Genomic DNA, 25,606 nt, shown 5'->3' with positions numbered 1-25,606 from the left:
TTTTATTAAAACACAAAATAGCATGGTATTGAGTGACCTAAAAAAGGGTGATTATTTATCGGGGGGAGAATTAGCTTTAGAAACCGTCCTTTTATCAACATCTACCTGTTTAAAGATTTCTGTTAAGAAAATAAATGTATGTGTACTGTATGAATTGATGCTAAAAAAATCAGACTGTGGGTGTGTAGCAGGTGTTTGTGTGTGTGTGGGGTGTCTGGTTTTGCTTTTTTAAAAAAACTTAGTAATGGATTACTTTTCCCCTCCTCCCCCTACTCTAAGGGGGCAGAACCTCGGATTCGCCACACTCTGTTTTCTCAATTAATACTGGTCTTGGTGGACACGATACTGACTTGAGGCAGCAAGATGTATCCGACGCTGCTGTTACTGACACACATGGCCTCATTAAACTGCTTTTAGAAACACTAGCTAGTGCAGGACACTTGGATTCATCGTTGGCACGGTCTGTAAATCAAGCTTTAGGAATAAGCACTGATGAAATTGAAGAGGATATGAGACAAAAATATGAATATGAATCCATTCCAGCACAGGACAAAGATGATCATGAGCTTCCTGATACTGCTCAGGCTGAAAATGTTAACTTTAAGGACCCACAGAGCCCAGTGGTACTGGAAACTGATGTGACATGCTTACCCTACCCTGTTGATGTTGATCTGCGGCTTTCAGCAAATGAAGTAGGCATTGAACACACGCTACATTTAAAAGTAAGTGAAACTGCCATGTAGGTAGGTGCTGGTAATGAATGTACTATTTTCATAAATATTATGAGACTAAATGAAAAAAACACTCTTATTTTTTTAACATATGTATGCATAGATAAACACAAACTTGTCTGTGAATAAGCTTTTCTGTTTGGTAGGAGCATATATGGAAAATTTCTGAACTCAGAGATGTGTGTTCCTCATTCTTTATGTCTGCTCTTTCTGTAATAAAATTATAACTAAGAATACTTCAAAGATGGAAAGCAACCATGGTCAGTCTTCCTCACTAGTTTTACAATAAGTGTCATATGCTGCTGCTCCAGCAACAGGCAGCAAAACTTCTGTCATCCCCTTGCCGAGTGCTGTAAATGAGGGTGTTTTTTCATCTTTGCTGAGACCAAAGCCTTGCAGTTGTCTTCTACCTCTTGTAGAAAAAAGATGCTCTATTCTGGCTCTCGCCTTGTTTATAGTGGTAGGGTTTTTTAGTAATCTGTCAAATTGTTGCATGGAACAAGTACAGCGTTACTGTAACAGCTTGCATATTGTCTGCCATCTTCTTCCTTTCGGGGGTAGCTCTTGGTCTGGCTAGGATATTGAGGTTTGCTGAACCTGAAACACAGTAAGGAGAGATTTGAGTGTTCCTCATCATAGTTACTGCCTAGCTGTTACTCTTCCTAGAAGCAGGTTACAAGGCAATTGTTGCTGTTCCATATGAACCCTCTTGGCAGTGGTTGGAGCGCAGGCCGTTAATGTTTGTGTACTACTTACCCTTTAACTTTATAGACCTGATAACAGGTTTGGATATGGCAGCTTGTCATGATTATGAAATTCCATCTCAGGCACAGAAATGAGCCTTTTTTTGACCAGGCTCCTCCTAGATCTGATCTGAGACAATCTCTTTCACAGCTTATGCACCCAGAATTCCTCCCTCTTCTCCCCCCAAATGCAAACCAAAAATAAATATATTGGTTGTAGGCTTTATGGTTTCAAGACTTTTTTTGACCTGTAGTTTTCTTGTCATAAGCAAGAAAGTGAAAGAAGTCAAAATGCAATCTGTATTTGATTTTTAGAGTTGGTTGGAGGTGTCTTAAGAACGTTTACTCACAGGTGATCCATAGTTACTCTAGACAAGCAGAATGAGAGCTGTTTCCTTTTAAGGATAGCTGACTCTCTTGTCTTGATAGAACAGATCAGCAAAATTAAGTCGATTGTCTTTGGAAACTAAATATGCTTTATGGGCTCTGGACTATTATCTTAAAAACAAAAAGTCCCAATGGTAACAGCTTACCACAGCTGACTGTTTCTGTGTGTGAGTTAGTTACCTTTTCTAGTGACATTACCTCAGGGTTAATAAGGTTATTCTTACTGCTTTACAATCAAGCGTCCTTTTGCTCTAATTGTAGTTTTGGGAATGGGTCTTGGTCCAGCCCCTTCAAAGTGTATTCTATCTCCTACTGAATAGTAGCAGATACTTTATAGGGCAGGAAAGCACTCCTCACTTTTGTGCACAAGTGAAGATCCTGAAATCTTCTTTCAGTCTGGTACAGTGGAAGAGATGACAGGCTTGTCTGTCCCTCTAGCAGTGTCTGAGTGAGAAAGTGTTCAGAAATGTGCATAGTGGAATGCAGAGTCTTAAATGCTCTATGGATATTAAAGATGGTTGGGGAATTGGCTTTATTTAGTTTTGGCAGGAGCAGAGGTGAAAAGTTCTGAGCGCTTAAACACGTGCCTAGCTCTCTTTCTGTGCCCTCTTGGTGCAGTGGTGTATACGTGTTCCATGCATACTTTCAATGACAGTATATATATGGCAGAACACCATTTGAAGAAAGGCTCTCGTGGTTCAGGTTCAGAGTACCCCAGCTGCTTGCTCAATCACGTTGCTATATAGCGTGGTTGTTCTGTCATCTGTTACTGATACTCCGACATAAAGGCCAGTTTCCAAGTCGTGGAGCCGGAGTTTGTCCTACTGTGCTGTTGTTTCTTACCATCTGGAATATGAAATGAAGTTGGATTGTTCACGGGCTTAGTACTAGTTGAAGGCAGTTCCTCAGTAATGCCAACATCTCATGGCTGTAGTCTGCTACCAAGACAACAGCCTGAAAAAGGCTAAGTAGTACACAGTTTTCTTAATTTTTTTTTCCCCTCTTTGCCTCCTTTCCTCCCTGCCCCACTCATCTTCTATACACTAAGGCATATGCTCAGGACTGTGTTATTTATTTAATGATGGACCATCAGCAGAGACAACTGTCTCAGAAATTGTCAAACAGGTAAATGAAATACATAACTACCTCCTGTAAACATTTCCAAGTTTGACTTGATTGACAGCAAAATTACCAGTTTGGAGGTAAACTCAGGTGCATTCTTACTGTCAGCTCTTCAGAATGTAAAAGCTAAATAGCTACCAAAAAAAAATAAAGGTTTTGAGTTGAGAGTTTGTATTGTTTTTTTAGGAAGCAAGCACTGGAAGCGTAAGTAATTTTGAAGACTACATTCCCTGTCCTAATACACCTATAGAACGTGTTTATCGCAGGCAACATTCCAACTCCAATAATATAGAAGTTGGAATGCACTGGAAACTTATTCCAATTACAGGTAAGATGGGTTTAACTCTTATGTTGTTGCAAATAGTGAATGAAAACATGTTGTAAAGGCTTGTATCTTCCATAGATCCTGGTCCTGGGTCTCATGTTGGCATGCAAGCATATGTATAGCCTATGCAGTGTTTCTGATATTTGATTAATACAGAAATCTGCTGGATGAAAACAGGCACTGGTGCTGAATATTGCTTTGGGTATATACTGACATAATTTAGAAATGGGAATGTTTGGGTATTTGTCTGGTGAGGTGTGCAACTGTTTGGAATTCAGTGTTTGAACTTGGTAGGTTCTGCTGAGAGAATGGAAGAGCCAATAATTGCAACTAGTAATCCAGAAAAGTTATGAAAAATGTGTTCTCCTATAGAAGATTGCTAAAAATTGGTATGCAACTCATAAGCTGCATTAAAATATAAGAAGTTATAAAAACAGTATAAGCCATAGTATAGCTTTTAATCATCTTACTAAGACTTGATTATAGTGCCATATTTCTTGATTACAGTAGTGATGTACCTTTTAAGTGTTGAGCAGCTCAAGAAGAAAGATATATAAGATATTCTTAAGTACCTTGTATCTCAAACAAGCTTAAAGTAGATTTACTCTGCTAACATTATCATTTGGTACTGAGTTCTTGAAAGTCTGTTAAAATAAATATACATTGTGTATGCAAAAGGTATAGATCAACAATGAAGGCATAGGGCAACAGAAAAAAGGTGCCAGTAAAATAGGATGGAGCTAATTGGAATAACCTGATTTATATCTGTGTTTAGTGCTTTTAAAGAAAACTAGAAATTTGGGTTGACTCAAGGAGTGTACTTCAAAGGATGAAGAAAAAATGTACAGATTAATTGATAAGGAAAAGAAAATGGAACCACGTTTCCAGTGTCTCTGTATAACTCTAGTGGCATAAAATAATGATGAGGTGATACTGTCACCTTGAACAAGGGATCTTGTTAGTGGCAGATATTTTCCTTTTACATCTGGATGGACCTGATCAAATTAGGGACTGAATATAAATTTTTGAACTGGCTACAAAAATGGCTGCATTCCAAAAGAACACTAGCTTTTAGAAATTGTCTGTACTATTATGGTTATTGCTTCTGTTCCAGAAATCTGGTTTTCTGCTTATTAACTGTATTAGCTTTAACAATAATACAAGACATAAAAAAACCACAAAAAATCTCAAACAAAACCAACAAAGAAACGCAGCTTTGAAGTATTGATGGAACAGATCTATACTCAAAGATCTGTGTATATTTGAAATGTCTGTGTGTATATATCATTAATTGCAACAAAGTGTTAAATTTGGTTTAAAAACAAACAAAACCATAGTTTTGAAGGTGGATGGTGAAGAAACTGAGTGCTGCAGAAATGATCTGAGGTTTGGATTATGAGAGGCTTTCAGCACTCCTTGCAGCATAACTGGTTCCGTGTATCAGTAATTACCGTAAGACTTACGTCCTACCTTTTTAAGCAAAAAAACTGTTCTCAGTTGTGAGATCAGGCATGCAGCTTGCCATTTGCAGTCTAACTCCACAAGGCAGTGTGTGCCTAAAATAAGCCTTTTGGCAATCTGAGGATTATAACCTAGTAGCGAATGAAAATATTTGAATAAGTTGTCACCCTGTTTGAATTCTAATTTGATTTTTTTTTTTATCATAATTAAGACAGTTCCTGTTATGCTTAATCAGACATTATCTCTGGGAAATTTAATTGTGCTCTGCTTTTTGCGTAAACTTGATTGTTCTCCTGTCTTAGGAGCAATTAAATTTTCAGTGCTTCTGTACCTAAGCAGACAGTAACACTTGAGTCTTTGGATTTAAGTTGTTTGGTGGGGGGAGGTACAACAGTAATGCTGTTTTAAAACTGTGGTTTTAGTATATTGGTTGTGTATGACTTTCAAACATGAGATGGTGATGATTAACTCTTCCTATATAGGTCTGAAATCACCAGAAGAACCACTGATCTATTTACCACCAAAGGATGCCTGTCCTAATGACCCCCGGGTAATAAATAGACAGAGAAGTTCTGATTATCAGTTTCCATACTCTCCATTTTCAGACACACAAAAGACAGCAGAAGATGGACTCTATACAAGACCAGTGGAGAAACTCGAAGATCAGTGTGGGCTAGCAGATCACCCTTTCACAACTAAGCATTCCATTAGTGCAGTAATAGAGACTACACTATTAGAAGAATATAATCTCTTTGCAAGTAAGATCCAAGAAATTTTGAAGCAAAAGAATATTGCTTATGTTAGTGGTGTTTCCACACCAGTCTTCTCTGCCCGAGAGAGGATAACAAGACTTTCTGAATACATATGTTTACAGGCATCAGAGGTTTCTGTCCAAGAGTATATAGAGGCACTGAGTGAAAAGTTGAATAGTGTTATTTTGTCTTCTTCGTGCACTAGGCATACTCCACCCATTTATTCTAGTCCTGAATCTGCAGAAGTGCTTAGTACCGCTGCCCTGAATCCTCCACCCAACACATTACCTGTTTGCAGGGACTCTGACATGGCGTTATCATCAGAGCCATTGTGTAATAACGTGGTAGAAGATCTGGATTCTAATGAGCAGCATTCTTCAAGCTTACCCTTAGGGAAGGAGGGAATAGATGATGTGAATGCTAAACCGGAAGATACGCTGACATCTGATCAGACCTCTGCCAGTGGTGATGTGATGGAGCCACCAGAAAAGCCACAGAAATCCCCAGAGAACTTAAACATTTCAACCCAACCGGGTCTTTCTGATTTTATAAGCCAGTTAAAGCCTGAAGTATTTAACAGTTTGGTCAAAATTATTAAAGATGTACAGAAAAACACTGTGAAATTTTATATTCATGAAGAGGAGGAAAGCATTCTTTGCAAAGAAATCAAGGTAAATATGTTCCAGTTCAACCTCTCTATAGTGTTAAAATAGAATAGAGTGCCTTTCGAATCAGAATGTACAAAACTGGACTTGGAAACACAAGGTAGTCTGAAATTTGTTTCAAAAATGTTCTATTGTGGAAGTGAATTGTGAAAGTAGGCTGTCCTGTCCCATTTCTCGTTTGAGCTTTGGAGGTAGTATATTTAGCTTTTACGTAAGTCTTTTTCTTATAGTTGGAAAGCAGAGCAGGCTGTAGTTTGGGTCCTTCTGAAGATACTGCTGGGGGGGAGCCTTTCAGAAAAAAGGTAACCAGGGCAAAAATATGATAGCTTGCCATTTTAGAAAGAATATACAAAAAGTCCATGTGTGTGGGTTTTGGGTCTTTTTTTTCCCTTCCCCTCCAGTTAATAGTACAGCTAACTTGGAGATTACTGTTCTTCTGTATTTAAATGTGTAAGGTGAAAGTGAAATAATAAAAATTCCTGGCTGGCTTTACCTGAAAACTCATGCAGTTTTGATAGTGTCAGTTGGCCGTTGATGTGCACTTCTGTAAGAATGACTGACTTGCTGAAACAGCCTATTTTTGAGTTGCTACATCTTTCCAGTTAATGTATCAGAAAGAAAAGGAAACCAGTCCCTGTGACATTCGAATGGAAAACTTACTTGACGTGGTCATAGTGTGGGGATTGTTTTGGCTGAACTACCTATTCACTTTTTCTTCACCATCTTCTCTTTCTGTGGTGTTAGGAATATCTTACGAAGTTAGGTAATACGGAATGCCACCCAGAACAGTTCCTTAAAAGAAGAGCTGCTTTAGATAAACTGTTGATAATTATCCAAAATGAAGACATTGCCAACCTCATCCATAAGGTATTTCACATAAATAAATGTGTACTATAGAAAGCTGCTGTTAAAACATAGGGAGACAAGCTCATTTTGAGCAAGGCTACTTTCTCATAACAACAGAGCATTTATATGATGTCCTGTGTTTAGCTGTTGTTCGAAGAAACAAAAATGGTTGTGGCAAATGCCACCTCCACACATGTGCTAATGCACATTTATTTTTCATAGTTGTGAAGCTGTAGTGAGGCTTGAGTAGTTCTGCTTCTGGTTCTGCCATGCTGTAATGGCAAGCGAAGGCAGCTGACCTAAGATACTCCTGACAGCTGTGGTTCATGAACCTGTGCTGGACAGAAAGTAAAATTATTCTTCTAAGTGCTCAACTTCCATTGTCTCATTCCTGTGAAGTTTTTGAGAGAGCACCATGGGAGGCAAGAGGAAAAATTATAGTTGTTTGAAAAGGTGTTTGGAAGTTGGGTATTTTGCATTAGTAAGTAGGAAAGTTCTGTAGTTTTTTTTTTGTATGATCTTTGTTACACATCTCTAACATTTTTAAACAGATACCTCGCTTAATAACCTTGAAGAGGCTTTCTTGTGTCAGCTTTGCGGGTGTCGATAGTTTGGATGATGTGAAAAATCACACGTACAATGAACTGTTCGTGTCTGGTGGTTTTGTTGTGTCAGATGAATCTGTTCTTAATTCAGAGTCCATCACTACAGGTAAGTGTGTTGCTTTCTGAAGCTTTCAAACACAAACAAAGCCTGGTATTTCGGCATGCAAGATGCCACATGTACTGCACTGAAGAATCAAGTCTTCTAATTTTCAAGCTTTCTAGCTAATTGTTGTGACGTTTTTTGGAGAACTTCAGCTACTTCAGTCTTTTTCGTACCTCAGTGGTCTTTTTGGGGAACATACTTCTGGGGAACATGTGAACTTGGAGATCTTGGCTTTCTAAGTTTGTGTTAGAGTGTGTAGTTATGTATATGGAACCTTTTATTTCTTATTACTCAGTCCACAAAAACACTAGAAAAAAATACTGAAAAACTACATTTTGTCACTTTTTCTTTGATAGTTAACAAAATTACCACTTTTTTAAACAGATATTTCAGCCAGGCAGACCATGTATGATTGAATTCAGCTTTTATGTATGCAGATACCACTGTTAGGCATCTGACCTACAGAAAAGCAGCTCAGTTTTGGACTATTGTTGGCTAATCTGCTAGGAGGAAAACCTGAAGGACTAGGCTGATGTTTGTAGTTGTGTGACTATACTGTGATGAAAACAGAAAGCAGCTTTATGTATCTACCAAAGCAGTATTTTCAGTTTGCATACCACAACATTTGACTTCTATTCTGTATCTCCAAAACAGATAAATTAAAACAGTTCTTAAAGTTTCTGGAGGATCTCAATACCCCAGATGGGAAATGGCAGTGGAAAGTCCACTGCAAAATCCAAAAAAAACTTAAAGAGCTGGGGAGGTAAGTAGTGCTCTTCAACTGCCAGTTGTTCCAACACTTCAGCGTTATTTAATTATGCTCTCTGAAACTCCATTAAGTAGAACGTACTCTTATCTTTGTCTTTTGACTTAATATTTAGAGTGACCTTAAATCAAGTATCTTTTTAATAGTGTGCTTTTTTTTTCCTGTTCTAGAATGAATGCTAATGCCCTGAGTCTGCTGACCCTCCTGAATACCTATCAAAAGAAGCACTTGGTTGAGATTCTGTCTTACCATAATTGTGATTCTCAAACTCGAAATGCCCCAGAATTAGACTGTCTTATCAGGCTTCAGGCTCAAAACATACAACAGAGACACGTTGTCTTCTTAACAGGTAAAACCAACATTTGTGAAAACTTCTTGCCTTCTTTTGATAGAAGGTGCTAAATATTAATACAAAATTTCCTTTCCTGTATTTAGAAAAGAATCTCAAAAGATTTTCAAATTATGTTGATAATGGAATAGTGGTTGCTACTGTTGATGACTTCATGCAGAATTTTAAAAGTCTCGTTGGGTATCACAGCTCCATTACTGAAGGAAACAGCCTTCCTGCCTCTGATGCTCACAAAAGACAATCAGGTAGTATTAAACTGTCTTTATCTACGCACTTAAACACGCTTAAACTTTCTTTACCTAGTTAGCCGTGTGGGGTGGCCATCCTTGAGATAGGATGCTTTTGCTTTTGCAAATGAACAGTAGAGAGCAGAAGGAAAACCCAACTCTCAAGCTACTCTTTCTATTTTAAATGATGGGGCACAAGTGGTGGGATGGAGCACCAGAGGAGGCTGTAAATACAGAATGACAGGCTAACCTGGTATCCAGAAAGTGGGCACAGACCCAAGGGGTGTAACCGTCTGTTTTTTCAGGGAAGTGTGAACTTGATGATAGCTTTCAGAAACCCTAACAAAAGGACTGAGATGTTGGTAGTTGTACTCCTTTAATTGTCTGATCAAATACTCACCTACTGTGTAACTTTAGATGCTGTTTTGACATTAACCCCTTTGGAGCTGGGAGTTGGGATTTCCCAACACTAAACATGAACGTAATGCGCAGAAGCTTTTAGCATCGGAATAACTGGACACTCACACAGAGGGTTAAGTGTGTATGTTGAGTAAGTGAACGAGAGGCAGAAGACCAAGACTTAAGTGATAATGGACTTACAGACCTGAAGCGTAACACTCTGTGAGTAGTGTATAGCTTTTCTAACCAAAGTTTGTATTTCAATGGAATAGGACTTTCTCTCTTCTTTTTTAATGTAGTTCTTGTAGAAAATGATGGAAAGGATGAGGAGGACATGTCTCTGGATTCAGGGGATGAAACATCACAAATAGAAGTCTGCACTGATGCTTCTAAGTATGATACTCCTTTGGAAGCTTTGCAGACAGAGGCCAAGGGCTCCTATGGAGTAGACGCGAAAGCAAGCTGCTTATCAGTTGCAGAGTTATCTCCTGAAGCACAAATTGGCTTGATGGAAAAGACTTCTAAAATTGACTTGGAAGAGATACAACCAATTACTCCCATTTCTACAACCTGCTCTGCTGAAGGAGAAAAAACACAATTCAGTTGAACAAGCTCCTTTCAGTAACTTCCCAGTTTATAGTAGACAATTAAACATGTCCCATCAATTCAGTCACTTTAACGTACTCACTCATCAGACTTTTCTGGGAACAACATACCCAATTTCTTCTGCAAGTCAAAACCAAGAAGGGGGCAATTATTTTCTATCTGCCTACAGTCAGAGCATGGATACAGAGAAGTCATCATCACCTGGTGGCTGGGATATAAATTGTGATTCTTCCAGGCCCTATTCAAAACAGAAATAAACTCCTAAATCTCTTTTTTATAAGTTGCTGTGGACTTTTCTGTTTCTAAAATGGTGGATTAACAATTTCTATTTTATTCTGGAACAAAATGTTTCTTGTCCTCTATCTCAAATGTTTTCTTGTCTTATTTAAAACCTGATGGCCTGTACTGGTTGAACACATCTGAAAACTGAAATAAATATCTATATTTTTTAACATTTACTGTACTTGAATTATCTTGTTTGTTGGCACTTTTAAGTTTCTACATTTGTATTTGACCTGTACCTGGGCTTCAGTTTGAGGTCTGTTTTAATGTAAAACTGAATGTTTGCCTAAAATATGTGAAAAAGCGAGTTTTTTTTAACTGTAAGAGTATCCAAATCACTTTTCTTTACATAAATATCAAAACTTATGTATTTATTTGACATTTGACACAAATTTTGTACAAATGTTTTTACATAGCTATAAGGCAGTGTAGTTATTTTAATGACTATATACTGGATTTTGGCTAAATACCTCAATTAGCGTAACTGATGGTGCGGTTCCATTACAAAAATAAAATAAACTTTTAATGCACAAGGGACTTGCTAACACATTGCATTGTCTGTGGTTTTTATATTGTTTTCCAAGCACCTGAGAAACACCCAAGCTTTATTTTATGAATAGCAGTTATCTTCGCATCTAATGGTGATAGCCTGTGCTTATTACAGCACAGTCCGAGGGATCTTACAACTTTTATCTTGCCATTGTAATTACTGTAATGAGAGAAGGACAAACCTGGTTTTAATGACTGTGGTAGTTCAATTTGCATTAGAAGAACCTCAGTCTTCTCCCACTTCAGCACAGGGATTACTGGTGTTTTCCTCTTTTTTTTTTTTTTTTTTTTTTTTTTTTTTGTAAACTAGCATTGTCCATAAGTACAGAGTTTTATTTGTTTCTTAATCTTGTCTTTCTTAAATTTCACATCTTTTGAGTTATAAACTTACTTTTCCCCAGTGATTCTCTCTTAATTAGCTCAGGCTTCTGGGAAACAGCAGCTGATAGTAAATAGTGGTGGAGTCTCAAGACTACCCTTGCTATTACATTGCTGGTTTTGCATATACTAATACTCTTGACTTGTATGTTTACTGCTCTTGTCTTCAAGTTGTCCAGAGTCCTACATTTGGGGTTTCTTCCTGTTTGTAATTTGACTGTAGTGCTTTTACGTAGGATGCATGGTTTAGTACCAGATGCCAGTGTTTGAAACTACACGACTCAACTCACAAAACTAGTTGGGACGAATAGTATTGGTTAAAAAAGGGTAGCCTTTAAAAAAGGTTCCCTAAAAAACAAATTCCCTAAAATTGAATGTCTTTGCTTCTACTAACGGTTTGATTTGTTTAAATTAAGAACAAACCAATACTAGACTAGTGTAGCAGTTGTTTCCCTCCCACCAAACATGGCAAATACATAATGTTTTTTCAAACAGAGAACTCCCTTGTATCGGTCAAAATGATGGGTTTTAATGATTTTGTGAAGAACTCGTCTAACCACCTGCAGCAGCAAGTGCAGCTTCTCACCTACCGCATGCCTGGGCGCACGGGTGAGAGGCAAGAGGGCACCTCCCTGCCCCCGGCCGCTGCTGTGAGGCGTCTTCGGATTCGGGTTCTGGCAAAGTTGCTGCTGGGAAGAGTCTGGGGTTGGGGGTTTGTGGCGTTTATCACGTTCTGTCACAGAACAACTAAAATGAACTCAGGTTATGAAACTTCTGCAGAGATCTAGAAGAGAAACAGTTTTACCCCAGACTATCCTATCTCTTGAAGACTAAAAGCAAATTAATCTGAAGGAAACATTTAATTCTGACTGGAAACACTGAATACCAATGTGTTCAAACCCTGGTTGTAAGAAAACTTCCTTAAACTGGGTTTTACTGCCTTGGGCCCAGCCCGCTGTGAATGCTATAACTGCGGGGGGGAGTTTACAGTCAGCACTTCTGTGGTTTTGAAATCTGGGATTTCCTCAGTTAATTGTCCAAACCTAAAAACTGTCAGAACAGTTAAGTACAGGCACTTTCATATAGTTAAAAATACCAATAACATCTACCCAAGCCATTCAGAATACATCTTAGTCTTTTTATTTATCCAAATACATACACTGCGTTCTACAAAAACACATGTAACGTTTTTAAACTGTGTTTTGGTGATTTATATTAAACGGATATCTGTCTTCAGGTAGCATAAAGACCATTCTGAGCAGACACACCATCATTAGTTTCATGTATCTTCAATAGGAAAAGCAACATGACCCCATAATCTATCAAAATTCACATAATTTAAATATTTCATAAAAAAGATAGAGATGGTTCATAATTAATTACAGTAACAAAGTGCTGTGCATTTACGTTGTAAGAATTCAGAACTCATATGTACCTCTCAAAATGGTGAAATAAAGTTCTCTTCTTGAGCTATAGCAGGAATCAAAGCTGTCTCCAGCTCCTTCTGCTTCTGCAGGAGGCCCTGAAATAAACAGAATATAAAGGTGAATGATCTGTCTTCCTCATGCAGCCTGAGCTAATAAAGCGTCGCTGTTTCATATTTTAAAACAATCCACTTCTTAAGTCTCAATGCTTTTTAAATGTGGCACATAGTACATTCAGCAGAGAGGGAAGCTGAAATTTTCTGTCTTCTGCAAAAGACTTGAAGTGTGACTGAAGGGGAAGCCAGTCCAGTTTCCAGGGATGACTGTGCAGAGGAAAAAATACTCTTCCATTGTATTAAATTTAACTTGCTCTCTCCTCTGCGCACTGTCACTACTTTTGTAGTGTTCTAGCATATTCTTGTATGAAGCTGAACCCAAAACCTTGACAGGTACCAGCTTCTAGTCTTAACATAAATTATACTCTAAGATAAAGGGCAGCTTTACCATTTGAACTAGAACAGTGTCAGATGCTTAAGGATGTGCGTATTTACTCTCAAAAGGTAAAAGGTTCCTGCTTTGTTAATGGCTCCCATAAGTACTAGACCTGGAATAAAAAACTCCTCTAAGTGTATCTGTGTCTGTGTGGTAAGTAATACGTGATACAGCTATGTCCTGTACATTCATAAATTTTAAGTAAGAACTTCTACTGTAATTAATAGGACTTTATATGTTCCAGCCCCTCGGTCTCTATCCATTTTAGACCTGTCAGAAGTCAGTTGGTGCCAAAGAAGTTTGTTTAAAAGCCCACAAAAGTTACAGTGGTATTTTTCCTCAGAGGTAGAAGACCCTTTTCAAAGCTAATGGTTACGGGCCTCAGCTGAGAGCTGGTACTGCTGGTGGCACAGAAGGGGAGCCAGGTCCTGCAGAACTGGCTTCCTTTAGCCAAGGTGCCTGTTAGATTTCAGTGTGTGTCCTTCCAGAAGCAGCAGCCGCCTATTTTAAATCACCTGATGAACTGCTTTTTAATTAATCAACAGTATCTGCTATTTCTATTAATGGGTCAGTGGGCTTGTTAGTCCCTTTGTCAATAATTACTTTTATTACAGTGTTTTTTGCATTTAGTAGCATATTACAAAATGAAGTCATGAAATAAATTGCCCTAAATCAACCCAGAGCTGACGTGAGAAACAAGTAACATTGAAAATTAGAACAGTCAATCACATGGTTTGCAAAGATAAAAAGGGGCCTAGAGAAAAGTAACGTGCAGTCCCTCCACAAGGACGAGGTCCTTCTTTGCATGTCCCTGGGCAGCCTGCCCGTGGCTGGCAGGATCACTTAGCTATTGTAGGCAAGCGGTTTTATTGCCTTAGTGAAAACAAGATGCTCGGGTATGTAGTGACAGTAGCTGGGGGTTTTGTCCTTTTTCTTAAACTTTGGCCCTTCTTTTTCACAAATACTGAATTCACTTTGCTGGATGAATAACCTTGGGCTTATTCCACCGACTCCTGAGTTTAGTGAGGAAAATAAGTGTTGATAGTTCCTATTACTGCTGTTACCAGAAATATAAAAGCAGAGACTTGTTGTCTGGTAACAATCACCATGAGCAGCCCTTGCCCTCCCGCTCTCCCTTTGGCAGGGGCAGGCCCACCCCTGCCCTCTGATTTCACTCCTGCCCTTCCACAGCTCAGCTGGTTCCGCTAGACTGTTACTGAAACAGCCCCACTGTATTTATCTATCCCTCTAGTTGGGTGTGTACTTCAGAGGCTAAAGACTGGTCAAATATGCTGTGAATTCCCCCAAAGGCGGCCGAAGAATGGTCAAGTACGTTGTGAGATACAGATACATGTATCTTCTGAAACTATCAATCCAATATATATAATATATGCATGTGTATATCAATTTAAAAAAAAAGACTAGATTATCTTCTGCAATAGAAAAGTAAAGTCTGTTCTTTGTCTAAATGATACTTCACACAAAATACAGCATTGTTCTTCCTTTCTCAGTGAAATAACTGATCCAGAACAGGTGTTGTCTGTAGGAGTATACAATACTTAGGTATACCAGATAAACTCAAGTTCAACAATTAATGTCCCAAATGCATTCTGCTGCTGGTAGGATATTTAAATGTTTTAGGTTAACTCTCTTGCAGAACCAAGATCCACTGCAAGACTAACCTTAACGTTATTTTAGCCATTGTTAACACTTGAATATATACTGTGCATCAAAAATGTCCCTAAGCTCCTGTCTCTTAAGTTTCCCAACACGGATATTATCACCTTAAACCTCTTTAAATATCCACAGCTTTTACTGGCCTCAGCAAGCACACAGATCAAATTGTGCTTTGAAGGTGGCTTCACTCTTAACCAAAATACCACTGACAAGTGCAGTCTCAATACAAAATACTTAACAGTTGCAGATATTTAACAAAAATGTTAATGAGCACTGGGGAAGACGAGATCCAGTGAAACCTATCTGGAAGCCATTAGAAACCAGTAACCAAACAGTGCTCTTGGGTCACAACTTCCTTAATAACTTGGGGAGAGCCACAGTCCTTTGTTTACACAAGGAATTTACCTACTACTGAAGCACAAGGTATGCATGGCACAATTTCCTTCTAAAGCTCAACAGGTAATGAATAGAGTTAACTACTGGTAGCTTTGTTGCACTTAAGTCTGTCAGATTTTCTTCCCTTTATTTTGACAATTTAAGGAAGTTTTCTTCCTAAAGGCAAAGAGCCATTCAAAAGCAAGGGAATACACTGATACACTTTTGCCTTTACTGTTCTTCAAGACTAAAATGCAAACCTAAATGTGCTTTTTTTTATCTTGCAGTCCCCCGTCAGGACATTTAGAAGTGTAAAAGGAAACAGTGCAGTTATCCAGACCTGCAGTGCAAATCTGTGATGGGCCACACCTTGTTGCCAACAGGTGGAGTATCAAATTCACTCATATAATAACTAGATGCCTGGCAGTATTTCCTGGTATTCTGACTCCAATCAGAAAAATAGGTAACTTCACAGTTACTAGCCAAAATCTTTTGTGCTTCTTTAAGTTACTGCAACACAGAGCCTTAATGACAGTCTCACCATATTCAAAATTCTGGCAATTCCACACATTTAATCATTACCAGTAACTTACTACACATAGAACAATGTATACAAACAAGCTTTTTTCTCATGTGCTCGTCTGTGTGTAGTATTAAACTAAATTTCATTTTATATTCACTCACTAAATCTGGCTGATTGACAAATCCTGAATTTTACTTTTACATGTTAATGAAGCTCTCCCGGAAGGTTTCTGTGAGTGTTCACTCTTCAAATTGGAAAAATACAGGATTTTTCCAGGTCTGACACACAAGTACCACCCCCCTAACTCTTCTGCACCAACTACACTGCTCTGTCATGACTGGCTTACCCATGAAATGCAGAAGTGAAATTTCATTACCAAGGGCTCTAGTGTTTTGGTAAAATACTGTTCTTTTTCCCCTTGAAATTGAAACATTCTTACTATAAGCAATTCTAACTATCAAAACCCAGAGACTAAAGCGATTCCTCTTGGTTTCAAGTTTTCTCAGGTACTCCACCGCTTCATAGCTAACCTGAGGACTAAGGAGTCCATAGTCTCTCTCTAGGGGCAGTCCAAAAGTGGAAGTAATGCACAAAAAGCAAATTTAGTATGAGGGAATAAAAGTAGAGCACATGGCCCCAAACTTAATTGTGTATGATGGAAAAATGCTTATAACTATGTAATAGTTTGCAGTGTTCATTTTAACTTTAGTATATATACACATACATGTTTATCCAATAACTTTTTGCTTACCTGGCGTAATTCTGACAATCCTTTGAGAATTGCTTGTTGTCTCTCTCTGATTTTGACTGCATCAGGATTTAGAAGAGAATCTCTAACGTGATCAGAGCTAAGAATTGGTCGTGGCATTTGATAAGAATCTAAAAGTAAATGTGTATCAAATCAGTTAACAATACTCTTTATCAATTTTGTTTTCATTTTGTAGCAGTAGAATTTTACAGCTTGTGAAAATCAGGTTTTGGTTGCTATCAGATTACGATCAGTATTTTAAGTCAGACAACACTCAGATTCCTAAACCCAAATCTATATGCAGTAGTACCAGAGCAGTGCAATAATACTTCATTAAAGGTAAACAGATGAAAAAGACAGATAACAGAGTAACAAATTTTGTTGCTATTTTAATTTTTTTCAAACTTTTTCTATGTTTTTGTTGGTTTTTTTTTTTAATTTTGGTTTGTTTTTTTTTCAAATAGAGTATCATTTGGTTGTACAGGCTTTCTGTACAGTGCTGTGACACACAGGGGTTACTGCAAATTCAGGAAAAAACAGTAACAAATTGAGTAATTTGTATCACTTTGAACTAAATCACTGTAACATCTCTTCTACATGAATCAGTTCACAACGCATTTCAGTACCATTAAACTGTCGATACTGTGGGTCATGTGTTGAAGGTCTAGTCACTGGTGCATCTGGATCAAGATAATATACTTCATTTGTTCGAACATACGGAATAAATTGTGAAGAGGGAGGTCGTCCAGCTTCTGCAATGGGAGGAGGGGAGCTCCTCTGCTGTGTATCTGTCTTGATATTTTTCTCTCTTCTGCTGTTGTGGTTATGCACCAGGAAATTAGAAGCAAGTATCTGTTTTTGTTGTACTTGATGTAATCTGTTCTTAACTGCTGGAACAGGTGGTGATTCAGATCTGCATGAAACAATTTCAGTTAAGTAAACACCAAACAATACTCAAGTAATGTGATGAATTTTCTCAAACAGAAGAGACAATGAGTCCTCAGAAGACTGGACTTTTGATCATTTACTCTGCTTTTATACCTGCAGTTTGTCTGGTCTTGTCTATTTTTAATAGTAGACAATTAGATGCATCTACATTATTTTAAAATATTAAAAATCAGGAGAGAAAGGCATGTGTATTTTACTATTAATGTATTTATACATTTCATTAATGCAGAGTATTGACATACCTTTCTTCATTCAAATGATTCTTATGTAATTGTTCTTCCTAGGAGAAAACCAAGAAAGTCAAAAGTAAAATATAAATCTCAATGTTTTTATATTAAAAGCTTTCATTTTCCAAGATAAATTTGTTCTGAAATTCCAAAAGGACCTGGGTTCAGGAGAAAGGTATTTATCAAAGACTTGCATTAAAGAGGCTTGTCATGTCTATAAACTAAATTAAACAAATTCCAGGAGTATTTGCTCCAATTTTCTATGTCTTTGGCAGCTCTAAGAACTATGAAAAATACTATATATATTTTCCAATGACCTTGGAAAGCTGCATTTATAAACCTGAAAGGTTGAGCCCAAGATAATGATTATTAAAGGAACGGTTGTGTTTCTAGATACAGTCAGTAAAAGTTTTCTATTTAAATAAAATCTATTAACGTATGCCATGCTTCTCATGGTATCAGACAACGCTTACTTATCTTAAAAATCTGCTTAAAATTAATTGCTTCATTTCTCAGGTACAAAATTCTTGAACATTTACTTTTCAATAATGTAAACACAAAACTTTTTACCATTAACCTCAAATAAACCAGCTCACTTCAAGAAATCTTTAACGATACCTATATGAACAGTTATGTATTTTCACATACTTTTTTTTTTTTTAATACCCACAGCTTCTAAAATATGTGTGCATAGCCACAGTGAACAAATGGCTAAAAAGAAATGAAGTGGCCACCTTTTCTACAGCAGATTTTTTCTATTGGAAGGTGTGAGAAAGTGAGGTGTTTATGCATACTTATGTATATATATACAGAGTGAACAAGCAAGAGAAATGGCGTGAATATATTTGACAGTATTTTCTTTAAATGAAAATTATTTATTTTCCCAGCCACAAGCTATCCTGATACCTGCTTACTGCTACTAGAGAAGAAATGACTTCACTAAGAAGGATGCATTTCTATGACAACAGGTTACATCCTCAGTAATCTGTATTCTTTGCAGGTACTGAAAAGGTACTCCTCGACCTCAACCATCCCCACAACACAATAACTGGACAGAACACAGCAGTGATGTCATTCAATCCCACACACTGCTTTCAATCAAGCTCCCTGTTTACAAAATGAATCAATGATAATGAATAAATGAAAGTGAATCAACACTTTGGAAGACTAAAGTAATAGTAAAAGCTAAGTCACAAAATCTGAATATACTCTTCCGATTACGATGAACAAAACAATGCTGTAACACCATTCTTTACACAAAGGATAGGAACAGGAAAATTCTCAATGCTTGAGTTACAAAACTGAATTCCCATCCAGGCAAAACCGTGTGGAACAAGAGTCTTAAAAATACACATTGTTGTTGTTAAAGACCAAACAGTTACCTTTCTGACTCTATGTCCCTTATTCTTCATATTTATTTCTTCGTGAGGTGAAGGAGACCTGTCTGAATAACCACCCTTTTTGGGGCAGAGATTCCCAGGGGTATTTCTTTCTACCAACTGAAGCAGTTCCATTTGTCGCCTTACTTTGTTTTCTTCCCTTTGTTTTTGTAGCTGTTTAGGGTATCTTTCCGATGCTGGAATGTATCTTTTCCCAGGCTTGTTTATGTTCCAGTCAGGTCTTTTGCTGTGTTTTTCTGAAGGTTTAATTTGTCTTTCTTTTCTTACATATTGTTCATATAGATCACTGTAAATCCCAGCAGCCTCTTTTCCTGAAATTTTATTTTTATCTATATACTGCATTTCCTTGTGGTATTTTTTGCTGTAAGAGGTTTCTTTATATTCTATGGAAATATCAGGTGATCCGCAACACACAGTTCTTTCCTCAGCTGACTCAGTGTATGATGAAATATTTAAGTACTCTAAAAAAAAAAGTATATTTTAACTCCAAGTCTTCCAAGTCTAAGCTATTCAAATTACCTGTTTGACTTTTGTATGTGTATCAATCTACCATTACTGATTTTATTCAAAAATTGGTTCTTATGGTTTTACAATGTTTTTTATTCTTTTTGATGTGCAAGATACATAGGACTGATAAAAGCAAACTCAGTAAGGACAGGCAAAAAAATAAAGACTGGAGAATGAAATCAAGCCAAAAAGCAAAATTTATGTAAAATGAAACTACATTATTTTAAAATGTAGAATTCCATTTCTGTTATGGTACCCAAAGGTAAAGAGCAAAGCACAGCTTCTCTTTAGTTTAGAATGCGAATGGTTTGGCCATATTCACAGCGCTACTGGGAGTAACTTAGTTTCCTAAGCCTTGTCTTCCAATGGAAATATGTTGTTCAATTTTTAAATTACTAAGAACCTGGCTTCTTTCTTTATTAAGGGGCATACACAGAAATCTTATTTAATTTGTAAGCTCTCCAAATTCACAGTAAGATTTCTACCAACACCATTAAAACAAAAAATATTAATTGTTTAAAGCAAATAGAAATAAAATAAAGCCTCCAATTCACAAGTGATAAGCTAATAAATTTCTAAATACAAAGCATAAAGTGACTGTAAGTTTCCACTGAATCTGCTCATTCTACCTCATCTACAACATTAATAAATGCAGACTAAGTTTGAGCTGGGTTTTTTAATGGTGTGACACAAAATCAAGATAAAGACTGGAAAGTATTCTATCTAGATGGACCCTCAATTCTGTCTGGGTATTTAGGAAGAACTGTAAAAAGCTTTTCTAAACATCTGAATGTAAGCTCTCATTTTCCAATTAGTCTAGTTTTCTAATTCCAGAATTACTGACAGTGTTTCAGCCAGTATTTTCACAGATTCATTAGGAACCCAGCCCTGCTCTATACCAAATCATGTTACGTAAGCCTGTGAACATTCACGTTGAAGCCTACTACAACTACATGTTTAAATGCCTTAAATTTAGTTCTACGTGGCTTGTGACCATGACTCTAAGTCAATGCTGTATTCCAGACTGTGTGATTTGAACCTGTAACTGGTAAGTAATAACCATATAGACATATAATTTATTTAGAAGATTATAGTAATACGTTGTAATATACTAACATGTCTGTGTCTGTCCAAGTATTTCTTTCTAGTTTTATTCCATTCTGAATGACAGTGATTTGGCTCAGCTTCATAAATATGCTGCTCTACCATCTTTCTTGCAGTACCTCGGAGTAATTAAATCAAGGGCTGCATACCTGTTTGCACAGCAGTGTCTTTCCGAGAAGAAGTCTTCTGATCAGTGTGACTCTTAATGTCATCTGAAAAATGATTACTTTGATGTGAAACGCCAGTATTACAGTTTTCAAATTCTGTATCACCTAAAAAGTAGTAAGTAAAATTGTTCAATTTAGTAACGCATGTTTCATTTAAACCATGTTGTCAAGTTATCAGACTGTTGTGGTTTATAACTCAAAGCAAGACTGAGAACTATGGTTCAGATCCTAATACTCTCCCTTTTTCACTGGAAATCTAATCAACGGCACATACGTCTGAATATTCCCTATTCACTCCTGATAATATCTTCATATTCCTTCCTTTATGTAATATAGTATTTGAAGCTTACCAAAATAAAATATTCTCTGTATTAGTTAAACTGATATTTCTTTGGAAGCTGAAATTAAATTTGGTTTGTGAAGCAAAGGAGCAATTTCTGACCCAAATGCAGGCAGGGAAAAACAAAACAAAACAAAACAAAACTCACAAAATTTGTGTGCAAACACCAAAGGAATAGGCAAACTGAGTATGAAAAGACTTCTACTTGCCACCACCAAGATTCTTCTGAAGTTTTGAAATGTCATGTCCCTTTTGAGCCAAGTCTCGAATGCGCTGTTCTTGTTTTAATCTCTGTGCTAATTCTTGAGCTTTCTGCATTGTCTGATAGATCTCATTTGTTTTAAGAGTCGCGAATTCCTTTAAAAATAAAAAAGAAGTAAATATAGATGGTAATTTACTTTGAGAATAAACTTAATGGGATTAATAATCCTCAAAGTTTACATATATTCTTATTTTGTGTAAAGCTTCTTTTTTAAGAAAACAAAACCAAAATTAGTTGAGTAGATGCAATAAGTAACATATAACTTTTATGATTATAAAGTCAAATTCAGAACCTCTGCTGTGCTAACGAAAGATGTTCAATCCTAGCATTAAAAAGTGAGCATCAAGATCCTCAAAATTCATTTGGATATTTATCTCCCTTCTAACAAATCCTTCTCTTCCTAAATGCCATCTGATTTCAGCTATCTATGACTTCCTCCTATCATGTGGTTAAATGAAATAAAAGAATCCTAAATAAAAATAATTTTAAAACCCACCTTCTTCCTATTGCCACTGAAAGGAGACACTAGAAGCCTCCCTAACAAAGGCAGAACATCCCAGAGTATGAGGGTTACAGTTTCCAGACTCAGCAGGTTCAAGGTGCAGGAGACTGGGCCAAGGGAAATCTCCTTTCCAAACTGCTACTACCATCCTATCCCTGCTTCCTACTGAATTTCTAGGTGGAAGCAAGAACAACTGATAGCATAACACATTTTGAAGGAGCTCGTCTACTGCAGAGAAAGACAACACTCCCAGTCTCTACCAGTTTGTTCCAGCATCTACAGGTGGATGCTATATGTTTCCATCCAGAAAATGCAAAGAAATCAGGGATTTCTGTATTTCTGCAGGTTTTGGAGAAGGGTGTGTTTTTGGAATCACCCTGTCTTATGACATCATGGAATTCTGCTACTGTTCCAAATATGAAGCAAACAGTGATAGCTGCTACCATGCCAAAAGGAAGAATAAAACATCAGACACAGCTTTTAACCTTCTACAGAGGTAAGAATGTATGCAAATGCAAAATTTGTACTTGCCAATGGTCAAAATGTACTTTTGGTTTAACTTGAATATGTAAAGCTCAGCGATAATTACACAGAAAAAAGTTCTAAAACATGAATTACTTTTAATCTAGAGTGAAAGCACATCCCGTCAGGTAAACTTCATCGTACTGAGCCATCTTAAAAGCATGAAGTTACTAACAACAATAACTGGACCACATAATTTGAGGTATTTATTTAAAATCTGAATTTAAAAATGCACGTTTCTGCATTATTCAAAACTACAATTCTGGTTTTGCCGGTTCATATTATTTCTCTTCCTGAAAAGGCCCTTGTCCAAAAATAAGAAACCTCCCTTAAAAGTTGTATGGTGTTACAAAGTATTAACTGAGGAAACAGATTTTGGTTTCAAATGTCTATATTTTGGATAGTTTTCATTCTCAGTGTGATAAGGTGAAGAACAAGAACCATTCTCCTCAAACCCAGCATTATTACAGACTATCTGCACTAAAGTAAATGCAAAAACCCACCTCCTTTTGTTTTTGTTTCAGCATATCTTCTTCAAACTGTTTCTGCATTTGTTCTTTTTCTCGTGCTAGGCGCTGTTCTTCCTCTTGTTCTTCCCATTTTCTCTGCTCTTCCTCTAGTTGTTTCTTCTTCCGTTTTTCTTCTACCTGAGCCATTATTGCTTTCTAGTAGAATCAGAAAAAAAGGAAAATGAAAAGATATGACATTAAGGTATTATTAGCTATTTATTTGTGTATTTCCATATACTTGTACAGTAATTGAATTTGGATAAAAAAAAAAAAATCAAGACAATTAATTTCAAACATTTTTGTTTTTTTTAATTCCTCACAAGGGGTAGCTGTCTTCCTTTTTTGGGGGGGGGGGAGGTGGGGGGGGAGAGGATGGAGAGGGGGAGCCACCAGCCCAATAAAGCAGTTTGCAATACTCAAACAAAAGAAGCTTTTTATGTTTTATAAAATGCTTTTCTTTTTCTTGTAAAGAAATGGTGGTCTGATTTTTACCTTACATACTGTAAGGTAGTATTTTGATCTAGCAGTTCAGTTAGAATGCCAGAGAAGTAATGTAAATGACAGTAAAGCAGATAAAAATTTAAAGATTCATGGAGTGGGTATCTGTAAATATCAGTCTGCCTGATGACAGTGGAGACTGAAGAAAAATACACACAAACCTACTGGAGCTCTAAATACTACACTGTACATTTTTTGAGGCAAGAATTCAGTTACAGAAATGCAAAAATCTCTGTACAAATATTAAAAGAAAACTGTAGAGTCTAACAGAATGATACACTGTTAAACAACTGTAAACATGTAATCTGAAGCAGAGAAGTCAAGGGCCTCACTGGATTCTGGTATTAAATCTCATTCTTTATTCCTAAGACAACACTACCTTTCATCCTTCCTTCTCATTAAAATAGTGTTAGACTTTAAAACAAAAGTCTACCTGATGTTCTAACTGTTTCTGCCGCCTCCTGTCTCTCTCTTCAATCTGTGCAGGGTCCAGGAGAGCAGTCATTGAACGGAGGAAACTATGAACAAAGAAACATGTAAATATTTTTAATCATTAAAAGATAATCCTAAAGTCTTTCTTAATTAGAATCAGTTAGATTTCAAGTAATATTTTCATATTGAGGTTATCTCATTATATTAATTTACAATTATGAAATTCATTTTACTAAGGAACAAAGTAAGGTTATTTGCAGTAAATTTTATTAATGAACAACGGAAGCACTTGTGTCTTTCAAAAGTGAAACAAGTGACATTTCTAAAAAAAGCATAAGTCAAAGGAGTAAGATCCAGAGATCAGACTTAAAGACTCATATTCAATTTAAAAAAAAAAAAATTCTAAAGAGGTATCAGAAATGTACTGGCTGGGAAGATGATTATCCTTACAAAGTTCACTCACCTGACTTTCTGACTGTGTTCCAAAGCACTGTTTTTAGCAGATTTTCCTGCATTTTCCACCTTTAAGGGCATGAAGTTGCCTAAAGCTGCAGGTGAAAAAGGGTGAATAAAAGCAGTCAGCTCCTTAGGGTCAGGTGACAGGCAAAGACTTTCAGGCTGCTTTTTGTACATTCCATTTAGGGAGTGTTGTGCGTTAGAATTAAGGTGGTTCTTTAAAGAATCAAAATGCATTGCCCATCTGTCCTGCTCTTCAGCCTAAGAAAATAAGAAGCAACAAAAAAACAGAAACATGCTCAGTTACACTGTTTCTATAAAGTAAGGTTAACAAAACAGAAAATACACGCTTTGTACAACAGGAACATTTGAAAAGCTATCACAGAGCTACAATCAGACAGTAGTTAATTCCCTACATGGTAAAACAGAGTGTGTCTGTTGCTTAAAACACAAGTCAGATCATAAATTATACTGCTGATCCACATACTTGGTCAGCAAAACCATAATGCTACTATATTTTCAGAAAAAAAAACTAAACCCAGAAATTAGAAAGTGAAAAACCCTTGAAAAAATAACAAGTTAACATGGATTCAGGCTTTTTGGTACTGTTTTTTCAATTTATATTACTATTCCATTCCATAATTTTTCTAATAGTATTGGGAGCTGCTTGACTGAGAGGTCAGTACCCTGCCCACTTTGCCATGTTCTCCTCCTGTTGTGTAAACATTCTCTCTCCAGTAACATAACAAGAGTCCTACATTTACCTCTTCCATTTTAATTCTGGACAGTAGCAGAATTCATGTGCTTTGGGCCGAGATATTAATCTCTAACTTCCTATTTTCAACTAGACAGCCCTATTACAAAATAAGCCCTCTTTCAAAACCTCTTCCACCCACAGCAGCCATCGCTGGTATCCTAGCAAAGTATCTAAATCATCTGTAGAGGTGACATACTGGGTTTAAGTCTCTCTTCTGTACCACCCAGGTTTATGGTTTTGGCTCAGTGTTGGCAACTGGAAAACCCAAGTATGTCACTAATGAAAGATTTTTATTGAAGGGGCCTCTGTTTTTGCTACAGGTACCGAGAAGGTTTTCTTTTCTGACTGAAAGAACTATTTCCCTGGAGGGACTGGAGAATGGCTGCTTCAAAACCTGAATTCTACAGGAAAAAAACTAACACAATCTAATCTAATAAACT

At 36.9% G+C, this 25,606-nt stretch overlaps 2 protein-coding genes across 10 annotated transcripts in view; one reads left to right on the top strand and one right to left on the bottom strand.

Annotated features, from left to right (window-relative positions):
* TASOR (transcription activation suppressor) overlaps positions 1–10,918 on the top strand; it is a 30,889-nt gene extending 19,971 nt beyond the window's left edge. The window contains 10 exon segments of the mRNA XM_032984356.2: positions 280–722; positions 3,170–3,311; positions 5,252–6,192; positions 6,931–7,053; positions 7,584–7,743; positions 8,395–8,503; positions 8,677–8,855; positions 8,942–9,100; positions 9,781–10,076; positions 10,078–10,918. Coding sequence (XP_032840247.2) covers positions 280–722; positions 3,170–3,311; positions 5,252–6,192; positions 6,931–7,053; positions 7,584–7,743; positions 8,395–8,503; positions 8,677–8,855; positions 8,942–9,100; positions 9,781–10,076; positions 10,078–10,344 — 2,819 coding nt within the window. The 3' untranslated portion in view covers positions 10,345–10,918.
* Positions 746–25,606, bottom strand: part of CCDC66 (coiled-coil domain containing 66) — a 35,330-nt gene continuing 10,469 nt past the window's right edge. For 3 of the 9 annotated variants that reach the window (XM_042799757.1, XM_032984363.2, XM_042799761.1), the window contains 11 exons: positions 24,417–24,670; positions 23,955–24,039; positions 23,018–23,179; positions 21,438–21,585; positions 20,871–20,993; positions 19,093–19,571; positions 17,726–17,763; positions 17,162–17,448; positions 16,539–16,666; positions 12,732–12,818; positions 11,804–12,080 (listed from right to left, as the gene is read on the bottom strand). In XM_042799757.1, the coding sequence (XP_042655691.1) occupies positions 12,735–12,818; positions 16,539–16,666; positions 17,162–17,448; positions 17,726–17,763; positions 19,093–19,571; positions 20,871–20,993; positions 21,438–21,585; positions 23,018–23,179; positions 23,955–24,039; positions 24,417–24,670 (1,788 nt within the window). In that variant the 3' untranslated portion in view covers positions 11,804–12,080; positions 12,732–12,734. Of the gene's footprint in view, positions 1,329–11,803; positions 12,081–12,731; positions 12,819–16,538; positions 16,667–17,161; positions 17,449–17,725; positions 17,764–19,092; positions 19,572–20,870; positions 20,994–21,437; positions 21,586–23,017; positions 23,180–23,954; positions 24,040–24,416; positions 24,671–25,606 lie in introns of those variants that run through there. The other 6 variants (XR_006165983.1, XM_042799760.1, XM_042799759.1 and 3 more) reach the window with 6 other exon arrangements.

Source organism: Tyto alba, unplaced genomic scaffold, assembly GCF_018691265.1.
Source record: "Tyto alba isolate M040663 unplaced genomic scaffold, T.alba_DEE_v4.0 Super-Scaffold_3, whole genome shotgun sequence".
In the NCBI taxonomy this organism is placed as follows: Eukaryota; Metazoa; Chordata; class Aves; order Strigiformes; family Tytonidae; genus Tyto; species Tyto alba.
The sequence above is the reverse complement of the archived record's forward strand: the minus strand, read 5'-3'. Positions and strand labels throughout refer to the sequence as shown.